Here is a 21,288-nt window from a genome sequence, read left to right as displayed (position 1 = left end):
TCTGTAAACAATCAGACAAACCCAAACTGAGGGACATTCTACAAAATAATTGGCGAACATGCTTCAAAAATGTCAATGTCATTAAAGACTATGTAAGACAATGAGCCTTGTTTCATATGAAATAAGCATTGACATTTGGGGGGACAAAGGGTCATGATTCTGCAACTTACTCTCAAATAGGTCAGTAAAAATAGTAATTATATATTTATATAAAAGATGAATCAAATATAGAAAATGTTAACTGGGTAATCTAGGTGAAGGGTATACAACTCTTCCAACATTTCCACAGGTTAGAAATTTTCCAAAATAAGTTTTTTAAAATGTGAGAACACGTTTCTGGAAAGAAGTTAATATAGGGTAAGAAATTAATATAGGGTATATGCCTTACTTAGCATCTATTCTGGTAGACACACACACACACACACACACAATTACAAACATCTCCTTTAATCCTCAACAATTCCTGAAGGAATTGAAAGGATAGGACATATCATTTAACTGTTATATTATTTAAAAGTAAGAAAACTAAAAGCCTAAGCAGACAAGTACTTCACCCTAAAAGCTCATTATCTCACCTTTAGAGAAAAAAATTAATTCTTGGGAAAAGAAAGGAAAACAATACACAGAGGTGTTAAATAAGGGTCAGCTCTAAGTGATAATACTATAGTGTTTTCTTTAGTTTTCTTCATTTTTCAGATTTTTACCACAAAAAAATAAGATTTGTGCTCAAAAAATATTAGTTAGGATTTTTAATAAAACAATTTTATAGGAAGGCACAAATGAAATCTTTCTAGAATTTAATAAACTTAGCCAAGTTATTACTGGTATTTAGATTGCCAGGTTTCATGACTGCAAAAGGCAGGGATGGGTGCAAATGGCCAGGCAGTAATTACCCTTGGTACATTTACAGTGGGATATTTGCATGTTTCCTCCATGGGCGCTGTACCTTCTTGCTGGCCAAGACACCCAGGTCACAGCAGATTCGGGCACGTGTAGAGGAAGGCTGGATGATGTCATCCACAAACCCTGGGGAAGCACAGAAAAGGAAGCAGATCATCTGCAGCCCCAGATGCTGCCACCCACCCAACACCCACATGGTGCTCAGCCAGGGCACTATCTTCTGCGGCCAACAGTGTGAGCAGGGCCCATCCTGACACAAGAGGAGCTGGCTCCTGTGAACCTTCCCCTGATCCCAGGAGCCCCCTGTTCCTCTGGCAGGTCCCAAACTTCTGGCCTAGGAACACTCGGCAAGAAAAGGAAAATGTGACCCCCTCCCTACCAAGATGAATTCAACAGGGAATCCAATTAAGAAAGTGCACTTCTATTTTTTTTAAATCACTACAACAACTCCTCCCATCCTGTACATAAACCCCTCTGCAATGTTACTGTGCCACTCCTCCCATCAGGAAGTGGACTGTATTTCTTCACCTGGCCTTGTAACTTGCCTTGGCCAACAGAATGTGGCAAAAGTAACACTGCAACTTCCAAACCTAGGCCTCAAGGCACCTTGCAGCTTCCCCGCTCTCCCTCTTGCCCTCAGGACACCACGTAAAGCAGTGTGGACTAGCCTCCCTAAGAATAAGAAGCCACATGGAGAGAGAGTCTACCTGACAGCCAGCACCAGCCATGTGAGTGAGGCCATCGTGGACTAGCCCCAGTCAGACCGCCAGATGACACAGCTGCATGACTGATCCCAGGCCCAGCCAGCAGAAGAACCACCCAGCTCAGCCCAGACCAAACTGCTGACCCTCAGAACTATGAGGGAAAACGAAACAAAACAAAAACGGTGGTGGTTTTAAGTCACTTTGTTTTGGGTAGATTTTTCACAGCACTAGGGTGACTGGAGCAACACTAAGAGACTCAGCCATTTCAGCAATGTTGTTTTGATTCTGGTGACAGAGCAGCGTCCTTAAGTGATGACTGCTCAGGGACAAGCCAGCCCTCACTGGTCTCCAGATTAAACTGGAAGGGCAAAGGCAGACTTCTGGAGTAAAATAAGAAGCAAGTGACCCAACAAACGAACGGAGCTGCCCTCCCCACCACAGGCCCTACCTCTCACGGCTGCAGGAAAAGGGTTGGCAAACTTCTCGATGTACTCTGCCTGAGCGGCCTCCACATTCTCGTGCCCTTTGAAGATGATCTCCACAGCGCCCTGTCACGAGAGGAGTTAGTGAACGCCCCTGGAGGCCCCTGGAGACCTGGGCAGGCCTCCCTCAGCTCATCATCGTGGGTGTGGTTGCCAGTGTCCTGGTAAATCAAAGTGTACCAGAGACAAGTGCCGGCTCCAGGTGCCTGGAGGTGACCTCCGTGACTCCGGGGGCTGTGATGGGTGCTCAGCTGCGGCCCCAGGGACGAGCAGCCCAGGCTAAGCCAGGTGTTTGCCTCCCCAGATTCTGTCCTGCTCTCTCCAACTGCATTTATCCTTCTCTGAGGCCAAGATATTTGGCCTAGGTTCCACTGTTAAATCCACAGTTCCCTCACTGAGGGAAGCAGAGTGCTGTTTTCCTTTTTCATGATTCTGAGCACACAATTCAATGGCCAGAGGTGGAAAGACTGAAATGCAAATGTAGAAAAATGAGGACTGAAAGATGAGCCTTCATGTGAGAACCCTTGAAAGTCAGCTTGGAGAGGCGGGGGCACGGGAGTTACCTGGATCAACCGCACCAGCTGTTTTGAAGCAGGAAAGGAGTGGGGAGCAGGCACAGCAACAGGAAGTACCTGCCCTAAGTCAGCAGCTGGGGGCTGGGGGAAATGTCCAGTCCTCCAAAGGCCAGTTCAGCCCCTTCCCCTTTACTGACGTCTCAAAACCCACTCTAGGCTCCTCCCACCTGGGCACGAAGACGGCGGCACACGCCTGAAGTGAGAGGGCAGGAGGCAGGCTTGCCAGGGTCTAGACCCCAACTCCCTGGAGCCCTGGCCCCTCTCCAACATTTCCCAGACGCAGAAGGGAAAGCCAGAGGGCCTCACCTTTGCTCCCATGACTGCAATCTCTGCTGTGGGCCAGGCGTAGTTGGTGTCACCACAAAGGTGCTTGGAGCTCATGACATCGTAAGCTCCACCATAGGCCTAGAACAGACCCAAATGTTGAATGTTAGTGCCTGAGTCACCCATGTCATGTCCCTGCAAGACCCCAGGAAGCCAAGCAAAATGAGGACAAAAAGCAAGTAGAGCCCTCCTGGGCTGCTAAAGGCCCAGTGTCTGTGAGGCCAGGGAGCCGGAGCACAAGGGCACAGCCCACAGGCCTTTCACAGTTCATGGTCACGGTCTTTCCCGGCTGCTTTTTCCCACTGCTGCTTTCAGTTCCCAGATGACCAGGGACACCTCTGCAGGGCGTGTCTGCAGGGCTGTCCACGCTGTGCTGTCCTCCAGAGCCTTTTAAGGGGAGCGAGGCGTAGTCTCCCTCCAGTGCTGCTGAACCTCTCGGCCAGACTTCCAGCCACGACCATGCTGTGGGAGTGAGTGAGCTCACAGCCTCCAGCGTGAGTTCCTCACCTTCCTGGTGATGACTGTCACTTTGGGCACAGTTGCCTCGGCAAACGCGTAGAGCAGCTTGGCGCCGTGCCGGATGATGCCCCCGTACTCCTGCGCGGTGCCTGGGTCACGAGGAAGAGTTACTGGATACCCACAGAATCCTCAGGAGGTCGGCCTCTGCTCTCAGCTGGGAGGTCTTCCCCCTCCCCAGAGGGCCACCCCTCACACAGCCGCACCATCCAGACACCCACAATATGGAGACGTCACAAATCCTGAGGGAATTTTGCAAGAAGATCTCCAAATAAAGTGGGTGCCTTGCTGGGCAAAACCGCCTCTCCTGGCCCCCACCTCTGTCAATGACTCACCAGGGAGAAAGCCAGGGACATCCACAAACGTGATGAGTGGAATATTGAACGCATCACAGAATCGGACAAAACGAGCCCCTTTCACGGATGAATTAATGTCCAAGCATCCTAGAAAAAGACAGATTATCCAGGCTGAGCTTCTGGGCAATTCCCAGTCCCATCCACACTGGGAATGTGCCCTCAGCAACCATTCAGAGCTGGTTACTAAGGAGGCACCAAAGTTACCTCCTCAGAAAACAGCTAAGGGGATCCTCACACTCCAGGAAAAACTGGGAAGACAGGAGAACCCACCTGGCACTTGCCAGAGGGCCAAGGAGTGGCGCCGCCCCTGAGGGTCTGGCAGCAAAGCCCAGGGCAGGCAGCCAGTCTCGGCCTCGTAAACTGAAGGGCTGCTTGCTGCCACCTGATGCACAGCCTGCCTCGCCCCTGCAGCCAGTCGTGGGAGGTGACATTCAGGGGCTGGTCTTAGAGAGTCCCTGTACCCTGGAATCGGATTCTGGCTTCACCAGCTATAGCCATGTGTCAGGTTAATTACTTCACTTTCTGAGCCTGAGATTCACCACCTGAAAGGCAGGGGTGTTACCCCTCTCCTACCACAGCTGTAAGGATTCCAGGAGACAGGATCTGTGAAAGGGCACAGAATGAGAGCTGTTACTAGTAAACCCTCTCCTAGCACAGCTGTAAGGATTAAAGGAGATGGGATCTGTGAAAGGGCACAGAATGAGAGCTCAGTTACTAGTAAACCCTCTCTTACCACACTTTGCAAAGTATTTTATAAAGCCAGCATTACCCCGATACCAAAACAAGAAAAGGACATTACAAGAAAATGCAGACCAAAATCCCTCAAGAACATAGATACAAACAGTCCTAAGATATTACCAAATCAAATCCAGCATTAGATAAAAACACTGATGCATCATGACCAAGTGCAGTTATACCCAGGAATTCGGACTTGATTTAATGTGTGAAAAGCAATGAAATTATTAAAGGAGAACAACCATATGGTCACTTCAATAGATATAAACATCTGAGAAAATCCAACATTCATAATTAAAAACTAGCAGTAAACTAGGAGTACAATTGAACTTCCATTGTCTGATAAAGAATATCTACAAAAAAACTTATATACTCATGGATTAGAAGAATAAATCCCCAAACTGATCTATACCAGTGCTGCCCGAAAGAGCTTTCTATGATGATGAAAATGTTCTCTGGCTTTGCTATTTGTCGACATAGTAGCCACTAGCCACATGTGGCTACCGAATACTTGAAACAGGACTAAAAAAGTGAGAGACTAAGTTCCTAATTGTAAAAGTGAGAGACTAAGTTCCTAATTGTATTTAATTTTAATTACTTATACTATTTTAATTATTTTAGATTTAAAGTTTAATAGCAAGTATAGTGGAGAAATCTGTATTTTTCAAGCAATTCCTATCAAAATCATAGGAATTTCTTTTGTAGAACTTGATAAGTGGATTCTAAGATTCACATGGTTAATACAAAGGAGAAAGAATGGTCAAAACGGTATTTTCTTTTTTAAAATATCAGTATAGGAAGACTTACACTAACTGACTTGAAGACTCACAAAAGCAGGGTTTCTCAGTCTTGGTATTATCAACAATTTGGACAGGATAATTCTTTGCTGTGGGTGTTTGACTTCTGCACGTAGGATGTAGAGCAGCATCTCTGGCCTGCACCCACTAGATGCCAGTAGCACACCCCTCCACCCCTCATCCCCACTGTGACAACCAAAAGTGTTTCCAACACTGCCACATGTTCCCAGGATATTGAAATTGTCCCTGGTGAGAACCACCAAGAACTACAAAGCTATAGTAATCAAGACAGTATGGCAGAGGCATAGAGGTAGGCAAAAACAGCAATGAAACAGGATAGATTGTGAAGAAACAGGCCCACACAACTGATTTTAGACCAGGCACCAAAACAATTCAGTGTGGAAAGTAAGTCTTGTTAACTAATGGTGATGGAACAATTAAATATCTGTATGGAAAAAAAAGGAAGTAGACTCCTGTTCCACTCTATACTCGACACACAAAAATTAGCCCAAAATGGATTGTAGACCTTAACATAATCCACAACTACAAAGCTCCTAAAAGATGATGTCGACTATCTTTGAAACCTTGTAGTAGGCAAAGATTTCCTGGAAAGGACACAAAAAGTTCTAATCAGAAGTAAAAACACTGATAAATGGGACTTTACCAAGTTTTTTAAATAATGTGAATCAAAAGACACCATTAATTAAATGAATAAATAAGTCACAGACCACGAAAAAAATATTTAAAATACACATATCTGACAAAGGATTCACATCCAGAATATATAAAGAACCCTACAAATCAACAATAAAAAGACAACTCAAAAAATAATAGCAATAGGCAAAACTTCCCTCTTGCCTAATGCATTTTCTGAGATGATAGAAATGTTCCATATCTTGTTTTGAATGGTGAATACAAGGTTGTATAAACTGCCAAAACCCATCCCAATGAACATGTAATTTACTGTGCCTAAACTGTAACTCAATAAAAGAAAAATCTATGTTAATGACTTGAAATAAAGAATGTGAGTGATGACTCCTGGGATGAAGACAATTCTAAATTAAGAAACCACAAGAAGTACAAAGAGGCCAGAATAAAAATCAAAATGAAGAAAAATACAAGCAATGACAACCAAAACAAGATAAAATCGTTGGGGAAATGAACACAGTCAGAAATGGAAAACCTGTGGCCCTGAGCTGCCAAGAGTGGGCCCCAGGTCCACTAAGATGATGGCCTCATCATCTTAGGCCCTAGTCCAGGCCTGACAGAGCACCTGGCACCCAGAGAGCCCAATGAGCCCTGGTTAATTCCTACAAGGAAGAAATGAGAACCAGTGTCAAGGGGGAGGAGGATTTGGGGAGGGAAGGATCGGGAGTTTGGGATTAGCAGATGCAAACTAGTATATATAGGTTGGATAAACAACAAGGTCCTAGGGTATAGCACAGGGAACTGTATTCAGTATCCAGTGATAAACCATAATGGAAAAGAATATATATATGTAGAACTAAGTCACTTTGCTGTAGAGCAGAAATTAACACAACACTGTAAATCAACTATCCTTCAATAAAAAAGAAAAAGGGGGCTTCCCTGGTGGCGCAGTGGTTAGGAATCCGCCTGCCAATGCAGGGGACACGGGTTCGTGCCCCGGTCCGGGAAGATCCCACATGCCACGGAGTGGTTATGCCCGTGAGCCACAACTACTGAGCCTGCGCATCTGGAGCCTGTGCTCCGCAACGAGAGAGGCTGCGACAGTGAGAGGCCCGCGCACCGCGATGAACAGTGGCCCCCGCTCGCTGCAACTGGAGAAAGCCCTTGCACAGAAATGAAGACCCAACACAGCCAAAATTAAATAAATAAATAAATAAATAAAAAGAGTCAGAATCTATCACACTTATAAAAAAATTTAAAAATAAATAAAAAAGAAAAAAAGAAAAAAGAAAAAGAAATGAGAACCAGAAAAGAGGCCTCCTCTGTGAGCCTCTAAAGCTGCTTTTTTTGACACCCCATAAACATCACAAAGAATTACTGAGTCAAGAAGGAGGGAAGCTGAGGAACCACAATGGAACCAAGTATTCAGACTCCAGCCAGGGCTAGGGCAGGCCCCTAGGATAGACATTCTAAGTATTTGTAGATAAAGTTTCCACAATGAGCCAAGCAGTTTCTTAAAAAGTGAGCTTGTGAAAGTGCACCTGTACTGGAGGGTGCCAGAACCTGCAGACATAGTCACGGGACAAGAAGTATCTTTGAGCAGACACAGAAAATCATGTGAAGTCCACACCAGGGACAGACACAGCGAAGAGGAGGAACTAAAGAGATACGTGAACAGCCGAGAACTTACTGTAGGAACAAAATGCATTTTCAGTATGTGTAAATTCCTAACTTTAAACACTATTTCTAGACAACAAAATGGTGGAATAGGCAGCTCCAAGCTCCTGTCTGCAAACAGAAACATCAAAACACAGGCAGAAACTGTCAGAACCAACTTTGTCAAAACTCTGGAACAGGAAAAAGTTTACAACTAAGTAAAAAGCTGAATCAGGAAAAAGGCAACTTAGAAACTGTAGGGAAGCTCTGTGGCGTTTTGAATTACACTTGCCCCACACTTCCCTGGTTCTAGAAGAAGCAAAGAAGACCTGAGGCACAAATCACCATGTAGCTCTGTTCTAACTTGTCTGGGGGCTACCTGAAAGATGGACGTAAGCCTTTCATCACTTCACCTAACTCAGAACTCACCCAGGCCAGAAAAGTGGCAGGCATTGCTCACTGTAAGACAAAGAACCACCTATAGACATCTGGGGTGAAAGATTACAGTTGAGATTCCCTAAGGCCTGGGAGGAAAAAAACAGGGAGAGAGGGGGTTTGGGGGGGAAATTAGGTCATTCAAGAGCACCTGTGTATACAAGGGACTTCAGAAAGACGCAGATATGCCTAGAGCCAGATGCATGCTCAGAAAAGACCTGAGAAGGGAAATTAGAAAATACCTTGAACGGATCAGTGGAATGGAATAGAGAGCCCAGAAATAAACCCACATACCTAGGGACAATTAATCTTTGACAAAGAAGGCAAGAATATACAATGGGAAAAGACAGTCTCTTCAGCAAGTAGCGTTAAGAAAGTTGTACAGCCACATATAAATCAATGAAGTTAGAACACACCCTCACACCATTCACAAAAATAATCTCAAAATGGCTTAAAGACTTCAATACACGACAAGACACCATAAATGTCCTAGAAGAGAACATAGGCAAAACATTCTCTGACATAAATTGTACCAATGTTTTCTTAGGTCAGTCTCCCAGGGCAACAGAAATAAAAGCAAAAATAAACAAATGGGACCTAATCAAGCTTATAAGCTTTCACACAGCAAAGGAAACCATAAACAAAATGAAAAGACAACCTACAGACTGGAAGAAAATATTTGCGAATGATGCAACCAACAAGGGCTTAATTTCCAAAATATACAAAGAGCTACAATTCAATAACAACAACACAAAAACCCAATCAAAAAATGGGCAGAAGACCTAAATAGACATTTCTCCAAAGAAGACATACAGATGGCCAATAGACACATGAATAGATGCTCATCATTGCTAATTATTAGAGAAATGCAAATCAAAACTATAATGAGGTACCACCTCACACCAGTCAGAATGGCCATCATTAAAAAGTCTACAAGTAATAAATGCTGGAGAGGGTTTGGAGAAAAGGGAATCCTCCTACACAGGTGGTTGCCATATGATCCAGCAATCCCACTCCTAGGCATACACCCAGACAAAATTATAATTCAAAAAGATGCATGCACCCCTATGTTCACAGAAGCACTATTTACAATAGCCAAGACATGGAAACAACCTAAATGTCCAGTGACAGATGAATGGATAAAGATGATGTGGTATATATATAATGGAATATTATTCAGTCACTAAAAAGAATGAAATAATGCCATTTGCAGCAACATGGATGGACCTAGAGATGATCATACTAAGTGAATTAAGTCAGGCAGAGAAAGACAAATACCATATGATATCACTTATATGTGGAATCTAAAATATGACACAAATGAACTTGTCTACAAAACAGAAACAGACTCATAGACAAGAAAACACACTTGTGGTTGCCAAGGGGGGGTGGGGGAGGATTGGGAGTTTGGGATTTGCAAATTATTATATATAGAATGGATAAACAACAAGGTCCTGCTGTATAGCACAGGGAACTAACAATATATTCAATATCCTGAGATAAACCAGAATGGAAAAGAATATGAAAAAGAATATATATGTGTATAACTGAGTCACTTTGCTGTACAGCAGAAATTAATACAACATTGTAAATCAACTATACTTCAATAAAAAATTTTTAAAAAAGAAAATACCTTGAGATGAATTAAAATGAAAACATAACATTACAAAAGACTTGAGAAGACCTTAAGCTTTAACCTTGGGCTGATACCTAAACTCAGTTTAAGTCTGGCTACATGTTGAAGAACAGCCTCAGTACAGAGCCAATTTGCAAAGACTAGGAGAGATGTTTTCTTATTTGTCTGTTTTGGCACCTGGTGTTCAAGGTAATCTCTGTTAAAACAATAGCTGGACACAAGCTAAGGAAAACAACAAGGAATATAGCCTCTGCAAAAATAGTTGGGAAAAGTCACTAGACAAATGGACTACTACAGCATTCAACAATCAAAAAAACAACAAACTCTGGAAAAAGGGGAGAATATGATTTCCAGAGTTACCGCATTATAATATTCAAATGTTCAGTTTCCAACAAAAAATAACAAAGCATACAAAGAAACAGGAAAGTACAGCCATTCAAATGAGCAAAATAAATTAAAAGAATCCATCCCGCAGAAGCCCAGACAATGAACTTACTAAACAAAGATTTTAAAACAACTGTCTTAAATATGCTCAAGGAGGTAAAGGAAAACACGAAGAACTAAAAAAATCATGAAAAAAAAAAGTATGAACAAAATGAGAATATCAATAAAGAGAAATTATAAAAAGAAACCAAACAGAAATTCTATGGCTGAAAAGTACAATAACTGAAATGAAAAGTTCACTACAGGGGTTCAACAACAGACCTGAGTAGACAAGAAGGGTAAGAAAACTTGAAGATAAGAAAACTTAAATAATCCAGTCTGAGGAGCAGAAAGAAAAGAAAAAATGAAGTGAACAGAGACTAAGGGACCTATGGAATATCATCAAGTGAACTGACATATACCACATGGCAGTACCAGAAGGAAGAGAGAGAGAGAAAGGGGCAGAGAGATTATTTGAAGAAATAATGTCCAAAAACTTCTCAATTTTGGCACAAGACATGAAGCTACAAATTCAAGAAACTCTAAGTAGGATAAACTCATACACACCCATACTGAGACACACTATAGTCAAATTATTAAAAGACAAAGACAGAATCTTGAAAGTAGCAAGAGAGAAGTGACTCATCATACACAAAGAATCTTCAATAAGCTTACCAAATGGGACACACATTTAAAGTGCTGAAAGTTCTATTTTTTATGGTAGTTCTATTTTTAGTTTTTTGAGAAACCTCCATACCGTTTTGCATAGTGGCTGCACCAATCTACATTCCCACCAGCAGTGTACAGGGTTCCCTTTTCTCCACATCCTTGCCAACATTTGTTATTTGTGTTCTTTTTGATGATAGCCATTCTGACAGGTGTGATGTGATATCTCATTGTGGTTTTGATTTGCATTTCCCTGATGATTAGCAAGGTTGAACATCTTTTCATATGCCTATTGGTTATATGCATTTCCTCTTTGGAAAAATGTCTATTCAGTTCTTCTGCCACAGTAATTCCACTCCTAGGAATATATCCAAAAAACCCAAAAACACTAATTTGAAAAAATACATGCACCCCAATGTTCATAGCAGCATTATTTATAATTGCCAAGATATGTAAGCAACCTAAGTGTCCATCAACAGATGAATGGATACAGAAGATGTGGTGTATATATACAATGGAATACTACTCAGACATAAAAAGAACAAAATTTTGCCATTTGCAGCAATATGGATGGACTTGGAAGGCATTATGCTAATTGAAATACAGTAAGTCCCCTACATACAAACAAGTTCCGTTCAAGCGCGGTCGTAAGTCCAATTTCCTCGTAAGTCCAGAAAAGTTAGCCTAGGTACCCAACTAACACTATCAGCTATATAGTAATTGTGGTAATAGGTTTATAATACTTTTCACACAAATAATACATAAAAAACAAACACAAAAACTAAAGAAAACATCTTTAATCTTATGGTACAGTACCTTGAAAAGCACAGTAGTACAGTACAACAGCTGGCATACGGGGCTGGCATCGAGTGAACATGCAAGAAGAGTTACTGACTGGAGGAGGAAGAGGAGGTGGGAGATGGTAGAGCTGAAGGATCGTCAGCAATAGGAGATGGAGGGCAAGCTGCAATTTCACTCACGTCTGACGTTGATGGCACAGATTCTAGTTCCTTGCTGGATTCAATTCTATCTACCCTTTTGAAACAACGATCCAGTGATGTCTGGGTAGTAGCTCTTTTTTTCTCGTGATAGATGACACAGTAGCACTGGATTGCATTCTTCACGGCTGCTGCAACCTTTGTGTACCATTCTACGTTCGGGTCCTGTGCCTCAAAAACTAACAGTGCCTTCTCAAATGAAGAATATTCCCTTGCTATTTCCTGCATCGTGAATCTCTTAGGTTCTTCAGTTACTTGTTCTTCTTCTTGTCTCTCTTCATCCTTTCTCTGGGCCTCCAATTCCATCAGGTCTTCATTAGTAAGCTCCCGCGTTGCAAAGCAAGGAGTTCAATGAAGTCGTCCTCTTGCAGATCTAGCTCCAGCTTCTCGCTGAGGATCACTAAGTTGCTGAAGACCTCTTTGGACTCCTCATCCACCTTCTCAAATCCATGAAAATTGTGAACAAACTGCGGGCAAACGTTCTTCCAAACCCCATTCACGGTGATGCCGTAACCTCATGCCACGCAAAGTCAATGTTTTTTATGGCCTTGTAGATGTTACAGTCCTTCCAAAATTGTCGCAAGTTTGTTCCTGATTCATCACTCGCCTTTACTGCCTGATGAAAAGTGTGACATACATAATATTTCTTGAAAGTCGCTATAACCCCTGGTCCACAGGTTGGATGAGCGACGTAGTATTCGGTGGCAGATGCACTACAGGACATTGGAATGAAAGTTGTCCATGAATGGGGGATGGCCCAGGGCATTGTCGAGCAGCAAAAGAATGTTGAATGGGACATCCTTCTCCAAGCAATATTTCTCCACATCTGGGATAAAGTGGTGGAAAAACCAGTCCTGGAAAATGGCCTGTGTAACCAGGCTTTGGGGTTACTCTTCCATACAACAGGAAGAGAGCCCTTGGCTATGTTTTTAAGGGCTCTTGGGTTCTCTGAATGATAAACTAAGAGAGGCTTCAGCTTTATATCACTGGAAGCATTGCCAGCAAACAACAGAGTTAGCTTATCCTTTGCTGCTTTATAGGCTGGCATCAACTTTTCCTACTTACTGATGTAACTTTGGTCTGGCCTCCTCTTCCAGTACAGTCCTGTCTCATCCACATTAAAAACCTGCTTGGGTGAATACACACCTTCATCAAGAATTTCTCAAAGCATTTCAGGAAATTCCTGGGCAGCTACCATATTGTGAAGGTTGGCTCTAGTCTTGAAGCAATGAAACCAGCCATGGCTGGCATTAAAAGATGCACCCTCTGATTCTTCGCCGTGTTTCTTCTTCAAGTTTTCATAACGGCTTTTAGCTTTCTCTTGAATCAGCATTAAGCTGAACAGGACTCAACACTGGTGCTGATCCTGCATCCACACACTGAGAAGTTACTCATCTCCTCCATCACTTTTCCACGCTTCTTCGACAGTATTGTTGACATCATCAGCACAGCAGACTTCATGTTCCATGATCTTGTCCTTGTTATTTAGAATTGTGCTGATGCTTGAACAATTCATGTTATAAGAATGAGTGATGTCTACCATCTTTTTGCCTTGCTCCACTCTCTCAATTATTTTCATTTTTCTTTCCACTGTTATCGCTTGGCACTTCTTAGCAGTACCCACTACATCACCGCTGCTTTTACGCTTACTTCCGGACATCCTGGGCTTGAAATAAAGATACTGTACTACTGTACTCTATACCGTACTGTACAGTAAAGTACACAAAAGCACAACCACTTGTAGAGGATGCACGCACGTGACAATGTACGCCAGGCACGTGAACTAACTTACGTGATTAGACAGGCGAACACACGTTCGCATCTTTGAAAGTTCACAACTTGAAGACTCGTATGTAGGGGACTTACTGTAAGTTAGAGAAAGACAAATACTGCATGGTATTACTTATATATGGAATTTTAAAAATACAACAAACTAGTGTATATAACAAAAAAGAAGTGGACTCACAGATATAGAGAACAAACTACAGGTTACCGGTGAGGAGCAATAAGGGGGGGAGGGGCAATATAGGGGTAGGGGAGTAAAGGACACAAACTACTAGGCACAAAATAAGATACAAAGATATATGTATAACATGGGGAATATAGCCAATATTTTATAATAACTATAAATAGAGTATAACCTTTAAAAATTCTGAATCATTATATTGTACACCTGTAATATATAATATTATACAGCAACTATACTTCAATTAAAAAATTAAAAAACAAGATGCTGAAAGAATAAAACGCAACCAAGAACTCTATACTTGGCAAACTGTCCTTCAAAAATGAGGGACAAATAAAGACATTCCTAGATAAACAAAAGCTGAGGAGTTCGTTACCACTAGGCCTGCCCTACAAGAAATGGTAAAGGGAGCCCATCATGTTGAAATAAAAGGGTAGTAGATGGTATCACAGAACTGTATGAAGAAGTAAAGATTTCCAGTACAGGTAACTACATGGGGAAATATAAAAAAGCCAGTATTATTGTATTTTTGGTTTGTAACACCACTTTTTATTTCTTACATGATTTACAAAACAAATGCAGGGAATTCCCTGGTGGTCCAGTGGTTAGGACTCCATGCTGTCACTGACAGGGCCTGGGTTCAATCCCTGGTTGGGAAACTAAGATCCTGCAAGCTGCGTGGCATGGCCAAAAAAAACCAAACCAAACAAAAAAAAATGAAGCCCACAAAGGTTCACTGGTGAATTCTACAAAACCTTTAAAAATGAAATTACACCAATTCTCTACAATCTCTTCTAGAAGATAGAATCAGAGGGAATACTTCCTAACTCATTCTATGAGGCCATCATCACCCTAATACCCAAACCAGGCAAAAACATCACAAGAAAACTATAGACCAGTGTCTCTCACAAACATAGATGCAATAATCCTCAACAAAACATTTAACAAATCAAACCCAGTAACATACAAAAATAATTATACACCACTTCCAAGTGGGATTTATCCCAGGTATGCAAGGCTGATTCAACATATGAAAAACAATTCAGGTACTCCATTACATCAACAGGCTAAAGAAGAAAAATCACATGAACGTATCAATAGATGCAGAAAAGCATTCACAAAATCCAACACCTACTCATGATAAAAACTCTCAGCAAACTAGAAATACAGGGGAACTTTCTCAGCTTCATAAAGAACATCTACAAAAACCTATAGCTAACATCATATGTAATGGTGAAAAACTAGAAGCTTTCCCACTAAGATCAGGTATAATGCAAGAAAAGTGCCCTCTCACCACTCCTTTTCAAAACTATGCTGGAAATCCTAGCTAATACAATGAAACAAGGAAAGGAAATATATAAAAGGCATACAGATTGGGAAGGAAGAAATCAAACTTTCTTTGTTTACAGATGACATGACCGTCTATGTAGAAAATCCTAAAGAACAAAAGTACTGCTGAAACTAATAATTATAGCAAAGCTGCAGAACACAAAGTGAATTTATTAAAGTCAATCGCTTTCCTGTATACCAGCAATGAATTTGAGACTAACAACAGAATACTGTTTACATTAGCACACCCCCACCCCCCCCAAAAAAATACATAGGCATAAATCTAACAAAACAAGATCTATATGAGGAAAATTACAAAACTCTGATGAACAAAATGAAAAAGCTAAATAAGTAGAGAGATATTCCATATTCATGGATAGAAAGACTCAATATCATCAAGAAGTATGGTATTGGTGAAATAAATCAATGGAACAGAATAAAGAGCCCAGAAATAGACCTACATAAATATAATCAACTGATCTTTGACAAAGGACCAAAAGTAATACAATGGAAGAAAAACAGTCTTTTAACAAATGATGCTGGAACTACTGGACATCCACATCCAAAAAAACTGATGTAGACAAACATTATACCTTTAACAAAAATTAACTCAAAATGGATCCACAGACCTAAATGTAAAACACAAAACTATAAAACTCATAGAAGATAACATGGGAGAATACCTAGGTGACCTTGGATATGGCAGTAACTTTTTAGATACACTACTTTCAAAGGCATGATCTATGAAAGAAATAATTGGTAAGCTGGACTTCACTAAAATTAAAAACTCCTCTGTGAAAGACACTGTCTAGAGAATGAGAAGACAACCACCAACTGGGAGAAAATATCTGCAAAACACACAATCTGATAAAGGACTGCTATCTAACATATACAAAGAACTCTCAAAACTTGTGAAAGAATTTCAATCTAAAATAGAACTGGAGGATGTAATTGGAAAATCTCACACATGTGCCCTCAGGAAGACAAAACTTAAGGACTAAGAAACTGATTTCCTTTAAAGGCCTGATTTACAGAACACTGATAGTGCCAAAATTTTCTCAGATGACAGGGGGTTGATCAGGGGTTATCTCATATCAACCTTGGGAAGTTTCATGAATGGGAGATGACCCAGGTCAGGATGGACTCACAAAGTGGGCTGAATTGAGTTTTGTTTCTGTGACTGGACTGATTTTATCTGCTCAGGAAGTTTTCAAGGCTGGTCTCCATTTGTTGTTTATTTTAACTGACTCTAACTGGACTCCCCCCCAACTCTTTACATTTCCTGTCCATAAATACAACCTGCCCCAAACCCTCAATGGACTCACCTGTAGCTTGCTACAGTTTGCTTGTCCTGAACTACAGTTCCTCTGCTATTCCTGAATAAACTCATCTTTTTGAGTTTACCTCTTTGTTTAGGTCAAACAAACACAACAATAAAAAAATGACCCAATTAAAAAATGGCCAAAGACCTGAACAGATACCTCACCAAAGAAAACACAGACAGGGCAAATAAGCATATGAAAAGATGCTCCACATCATACGTCATCAGGGAAATGCAAATTAAAATACACACTTATCAGAATAGCCAAAATGTAGAACACTGAGAACACCAAAAGCTGACAAGGATGTGGAGCAATAGGAACTCTCCTTCGCTGCTGGTGGGGATGCAAATTAGTACAGCCACTCTGGAAGACAGTTTGGCAGTTTCTTACAAACTAGACATACTCTTACCATTTGAGCCAGCAATCATGCTCCTCGGTATTTACCCAAATGAGTTGAAAACTTACATCCACATAAAAACCTGCACAAGAATGTTTTTAGCAGCTTTATTAATAACTGCCACAACTTAAAAGTAGCCAGGACGTCTTTCAGTAGGTGAATGGATAAATGAACTGTGATATATCCAGACAATGTAATATTAACACTAAAAAGAAATCAGCTATCAAGCCGTGAAAAGACACAGAGGAAACGTGAATCATAGAGTATGTGGCCTTATCAGACCAGCTTCCTCCATATAACTAACTGGAAGAGGCTGATCTGAAAAAGCTACATACTGTATGATTCCAACTATATGACATTTTGGAAAAAGAAAACTATGGAAACAGTAGAAGGATGAGCGGTTGCCAGGGGTTATCAGGCTAACAGGGTTAGGGGGAAGGGAGTGATGAATAGGTGGAGCACAGAGGATTTTTAGGGCAAGTGAAACTATTTTATATGATGCTGCAAATGGTGGATACATATCATTACACATTTATCCAAACCTACAGAATATCCAATGCCAAGAGTCAACCCTACAGTAAACCATGGACTTGTAATGATGTGTCAATGTACATTCCATAATTGTGACAGACGTACTGCTCTGGTTCAGAATACTGATAGTGGGGTAGGCTGTATATGTGTGAAAACAGAGTATATATGGGAATGCTCTGTTGTTTCCACTCAATTTTACTGTGAACCTAAAAGAAGCTCTAAAAAATAAAGTTTATTAAAAAAAAAAAAAGATTAGACACTATGACCAAATGGGATATATCCCAGGAATGCAAAAGTGGTTCAATATACAAAAAAATCAATCAGTATAATACACCACATTAATAGAACAAAGGACAAAAGCTACATGATCAACTCAACCAACACAGAAAAGCCATTTGGCAAAATCTATCACCTTTCGTGATAAAACACTCAGAAAACTACAAATAGAAGGAAATTTCCCCAACACGATGTAGACCATATATGAAAAACCCACAGCTAACATCATATTCTATAGTGAAACACAAAGTTCTCTCCCTAAGATCAGGAACAAGACAAGGATGCCCACTGGCACCATTGCTATTCAACACTGTGCTGGAAGTTCCAGCCAGAGCAATTATACAAGAAAAAATAATAATAAAAGGCATCTAAATTGGAGAAGAAGTAAAACTATCTTTATATGCATTAAGTATGATCTTATATGTAGAAAATTCCAGAGAATCTACAAGAAAGCTACTAAAGCTAATAAATTCAGCAAAGTTGCAGGTTACAAGATCAGCAAACAAAACGCAGTTGCATAGTTGTCTTTCTATATACCGATAATGAACAATCCAAAAAAGAAATTGAGAAAGGAATTCCATTTACAATAGCAACTAAAAGAATAAAACAAGAGTAAATTTAACCAAGATGTTAAAGACCTGTGCAGTAAAAACTACAAAACACTGCTGAAGAAATAAAAGAAGACCAAAATAAATGGAAAGGGGACTTCCCTTTTGGCACAGTGGTTAAGAATCCGCCTAACAATGCAGGGGCCGTGAGTTTGATCCCTGGGCTGGGAAGATTCCACATGCCACGGAGCAACTAAGCCTGTGCACCACGACTGCTGAGTCTGTGCTCTAAAGTCTGCAAGCCACAACTACTGAGCCCACGCACCACAACTATTGAAGCCTGCACACTCTGGGACCTGCATGTCGTAACTACTGAGCCCACGTGCTGCAACTACTGAAGCCCGTGCACCTACAGCCCGTGCTCAGCAACAAGAGAAGCCACTGCAATAAGAAGACCACACACCACAACAAAGAGTAGCCCCTGCTCATCACAACTAGAGAAAGCCCGAGCCTAGCAATGAAGACCCAACACAGCCAAAAATTTAAAATAAATAAATAAATTAATAATAAATGGAAAGACATCCTGTGTTCATGAGTTAGAAAACTTTACATTGTTAAAATGTCAATACTTCATAAAGTGATCAGCAGATTCAATGCAATTGCTACCAAAATTCCAACAACCTTTTTGCAGAAATGGAAAGGCCAATAATCAAATTCATATGGAATTGCAAGGGGCCCCAAAAAGCCAAAATAATCTGAAAAGGAAGAACATGAGAAGACTCACACTTCCCAATATTAAAACTTACTACAAACCTACCGTAATCAAAACAGTGTGATACTAGAACATGGATAGACTTGCAGACCAAAGGAATAGTATTGAGACCCCAGAAATAAACTCATACATCTACAGCCCACTGACGTCTAACAAAAATGCCAAGTCCATTCAATAGGGAAAGAATAGTCTACTCAACAAATGGTGCTGGGATAACTGAATTTCTGCGTGCAAAAGAATGAAGCTCACTACAAATGCTAATGCATATATATGGAATATTAAAAAAAAATGGTACTGATGAACCTAATTGCAGGGCAGGAATAAAGATATAGACATAGAGAATGGACTTGAAGACACAGGGTGGGAGGGGGAAGCTGGGGTGAAGTGAGAGTAGCATCAACATATATACACTACCAAATGTAAAATTATTAGCTAGTGGGAAGCATCAGCATAGCACAGGGAGATCAGCTCGGTGCTTTGCGATGACCTAGAGGGGTGGGATAGGGAGGGTGGGAGGGATGCTCAAGAGGGAGGGGATATGGGGACATACGTATGCATATGGCTGATTCACTTTGGTGTACAACAGAAACTAACACAATATCGTGAAGCAGTTATACTCCAATAAAGATTTATTAAAAAAAGAAGAAGAATGAAGCTGAACCCCTAACTTACACTATATGTAAAAATAACTCAAAACTGATCAAACCTAAATGTGAAAGCTAAAAGCATAAAACTCCTAAAAGAAGACATAGGGGAAAAGCTCTATGACATTGGATTTGCAAATAAGTTCTTATAATATGACTCCAAAAGCACAAGCAACCAAAAACAAAGAGAGAGAGAAAGAGAATTAGACTTCATCAAATTTTATAACTTTTGTATATCAAATGACGTTATCTAGAAAGTGTAAAGACAACCTGCAGAATGGAAGAAAATATTTGCAAATCATTTATCTGATAAGGGTTTAATATCCAGAATATACAAAGAATGCTTGTAACTCAACAACAACAAAAAAACTCTAAGTAATTAAAAATGGGCAAAGGACTTGAAGAGACATTTCTCCAAAGATATGCAAATAGCCAATAAGCCTAAGAAAAGATGCTCAAAATCCCTAATCATTAGGGAAATATAAATGAAAACCACAATGGGATAATACATCACACCCATTAGGACTGGCTATTATCAAAATATACCAGAAAATAACAAGTGTTGACGAGTATGAAGAAATTGGAACCCTGTCCATTGCTAATGAGAATGTAAAACAGTGCAGCCACTGTGGAAAACAGTGTGATGTTTCCCCAAAAAAGTAATCCTAAAATTACCATATTACTCAGTAATTCCACAACTAGGTATATACCCAAAAGAACTGAAAACAGGGTTTCAAACAAATACTTGTACACCAATGTTCACTGTGACATTATTCACAATAGCAAAAAGGTGGAAACAACCCAAGTGTCCATCAACAGATAAATGATTAAACAAAATGCAGTTATACACATGCAATGGAATATTATATAGACATGAAAAGTTAAAATGAAGTTCTGATACATGCTACAATATGAATGAACCTTGAAAACATTATGCTAAGTAAAACAAGCCAGACACAAAGGAACAAATATTGTATGATTCCACTTATATGGCATATCTAGAATAGGTAAATTCACAGAGAGTAGATTAAGATTACCAAGGGTGGGAGGTAGGATGGAAATGAAGTGTCTATTTGGGATGATTTGAAATTTTGGGGGGAAAGTTAGTGGTAATGGGCTCACACATTGTGAATGTAATTGATGCCACTGCACTGTACCCTTAAAAATGGTTAAAATAATATCAAAACAACAAACAACCCAATCAAAAAATGGGCAGAAGACCTAAATAGACATTTCTCCAAAGAAGACATACAGATGGCCAACAGGCACATGAAAAGATGCTTAACATCACTAATTATTAGAGAAATGCAAATCAAAACTACAATGAGGCATCATTTCACACCAGTCAGAATGGCCATCATCAAAAAGTCTACAAATAATAAATGCTGAAGAGGGTGTGGAGAAAAGGGAACCCTCTTGCACTGTTGGTGGGAATGTAAGTTGGTGCAGCCACTGTGGAAAACACTATGGAGGTTCCTAAGAAAACTAAAAATACAGCTACCATATGATCCAGCAACCCCACTCCTGGGTATATATACAGAAAAGACAAAAACTCTAATTCGAAAAGATACATGCACACCAATGTTCATAACAGCACTATTTACAATAGCCAAGATATGGAAGCAACCTAAGTGTCCATCGACAGATGAATG

At 40.5% G+C, this 21,288-nt stretch overlaps 1 protein-coding gene across 1 annotated transcript in view; it reads right to left on the bottom strand.

The window, feature by feature from the left end:
- Window positions 1-425: 425 nt before the first annotated feature.
- Window positions 426-21,288, bottom strand: part of PCCB (propionyl-CoA carboxylase subunit beta) — an 84,552-nt gene continuing 63,689 nt past the window's right edge. Inside the window, exons 11-15 of the mRNA XM_036851045.1 lie at window positions 3,837-3,944; window positions 3,493-3,593; window positions 2,968-3,066; window positions 2,053-2,152; window positions 426-1,026 (exon numbers count right to left, since the gene is read on the bottom strand). Of these exons, the coding sequence (XP_036706940.1) occupies window positions 905-1,026; window positions 2,053-2,152; window positions 2,968-3,066; window positions 3,493-3,593; window positions 3,837-3,944 (530 nt within the window). The 3' untranslated portion in view covers window positions 426-904. The remainder of the gene's footprint in view (window positions 1,027-2,052; window positions 2,153-2,967; window positions 3,067-3,492; window positions 3,594-3,836; window positions 3,945-21,288) is intronic.

This window comes from Balaenoptera musculus, chromosome 4, assembly GCF_009873245.2.
Source record: "Balaenoptera musculus isolate JJ_BM4_2016_0621 chromosome 4, mBalMus1.pri.v3, whole genome shotgun sequence".
Lineage (NCBI taxonomy): Eukaryota > Metazoa > Chordata > Mammalia > Artiodactyla > Balaenopteridae > Balaenoptera > Balaenoptera musculus.
This window is presented reverse-complemented; position numbering and strand designations above follow the sequence as displayed.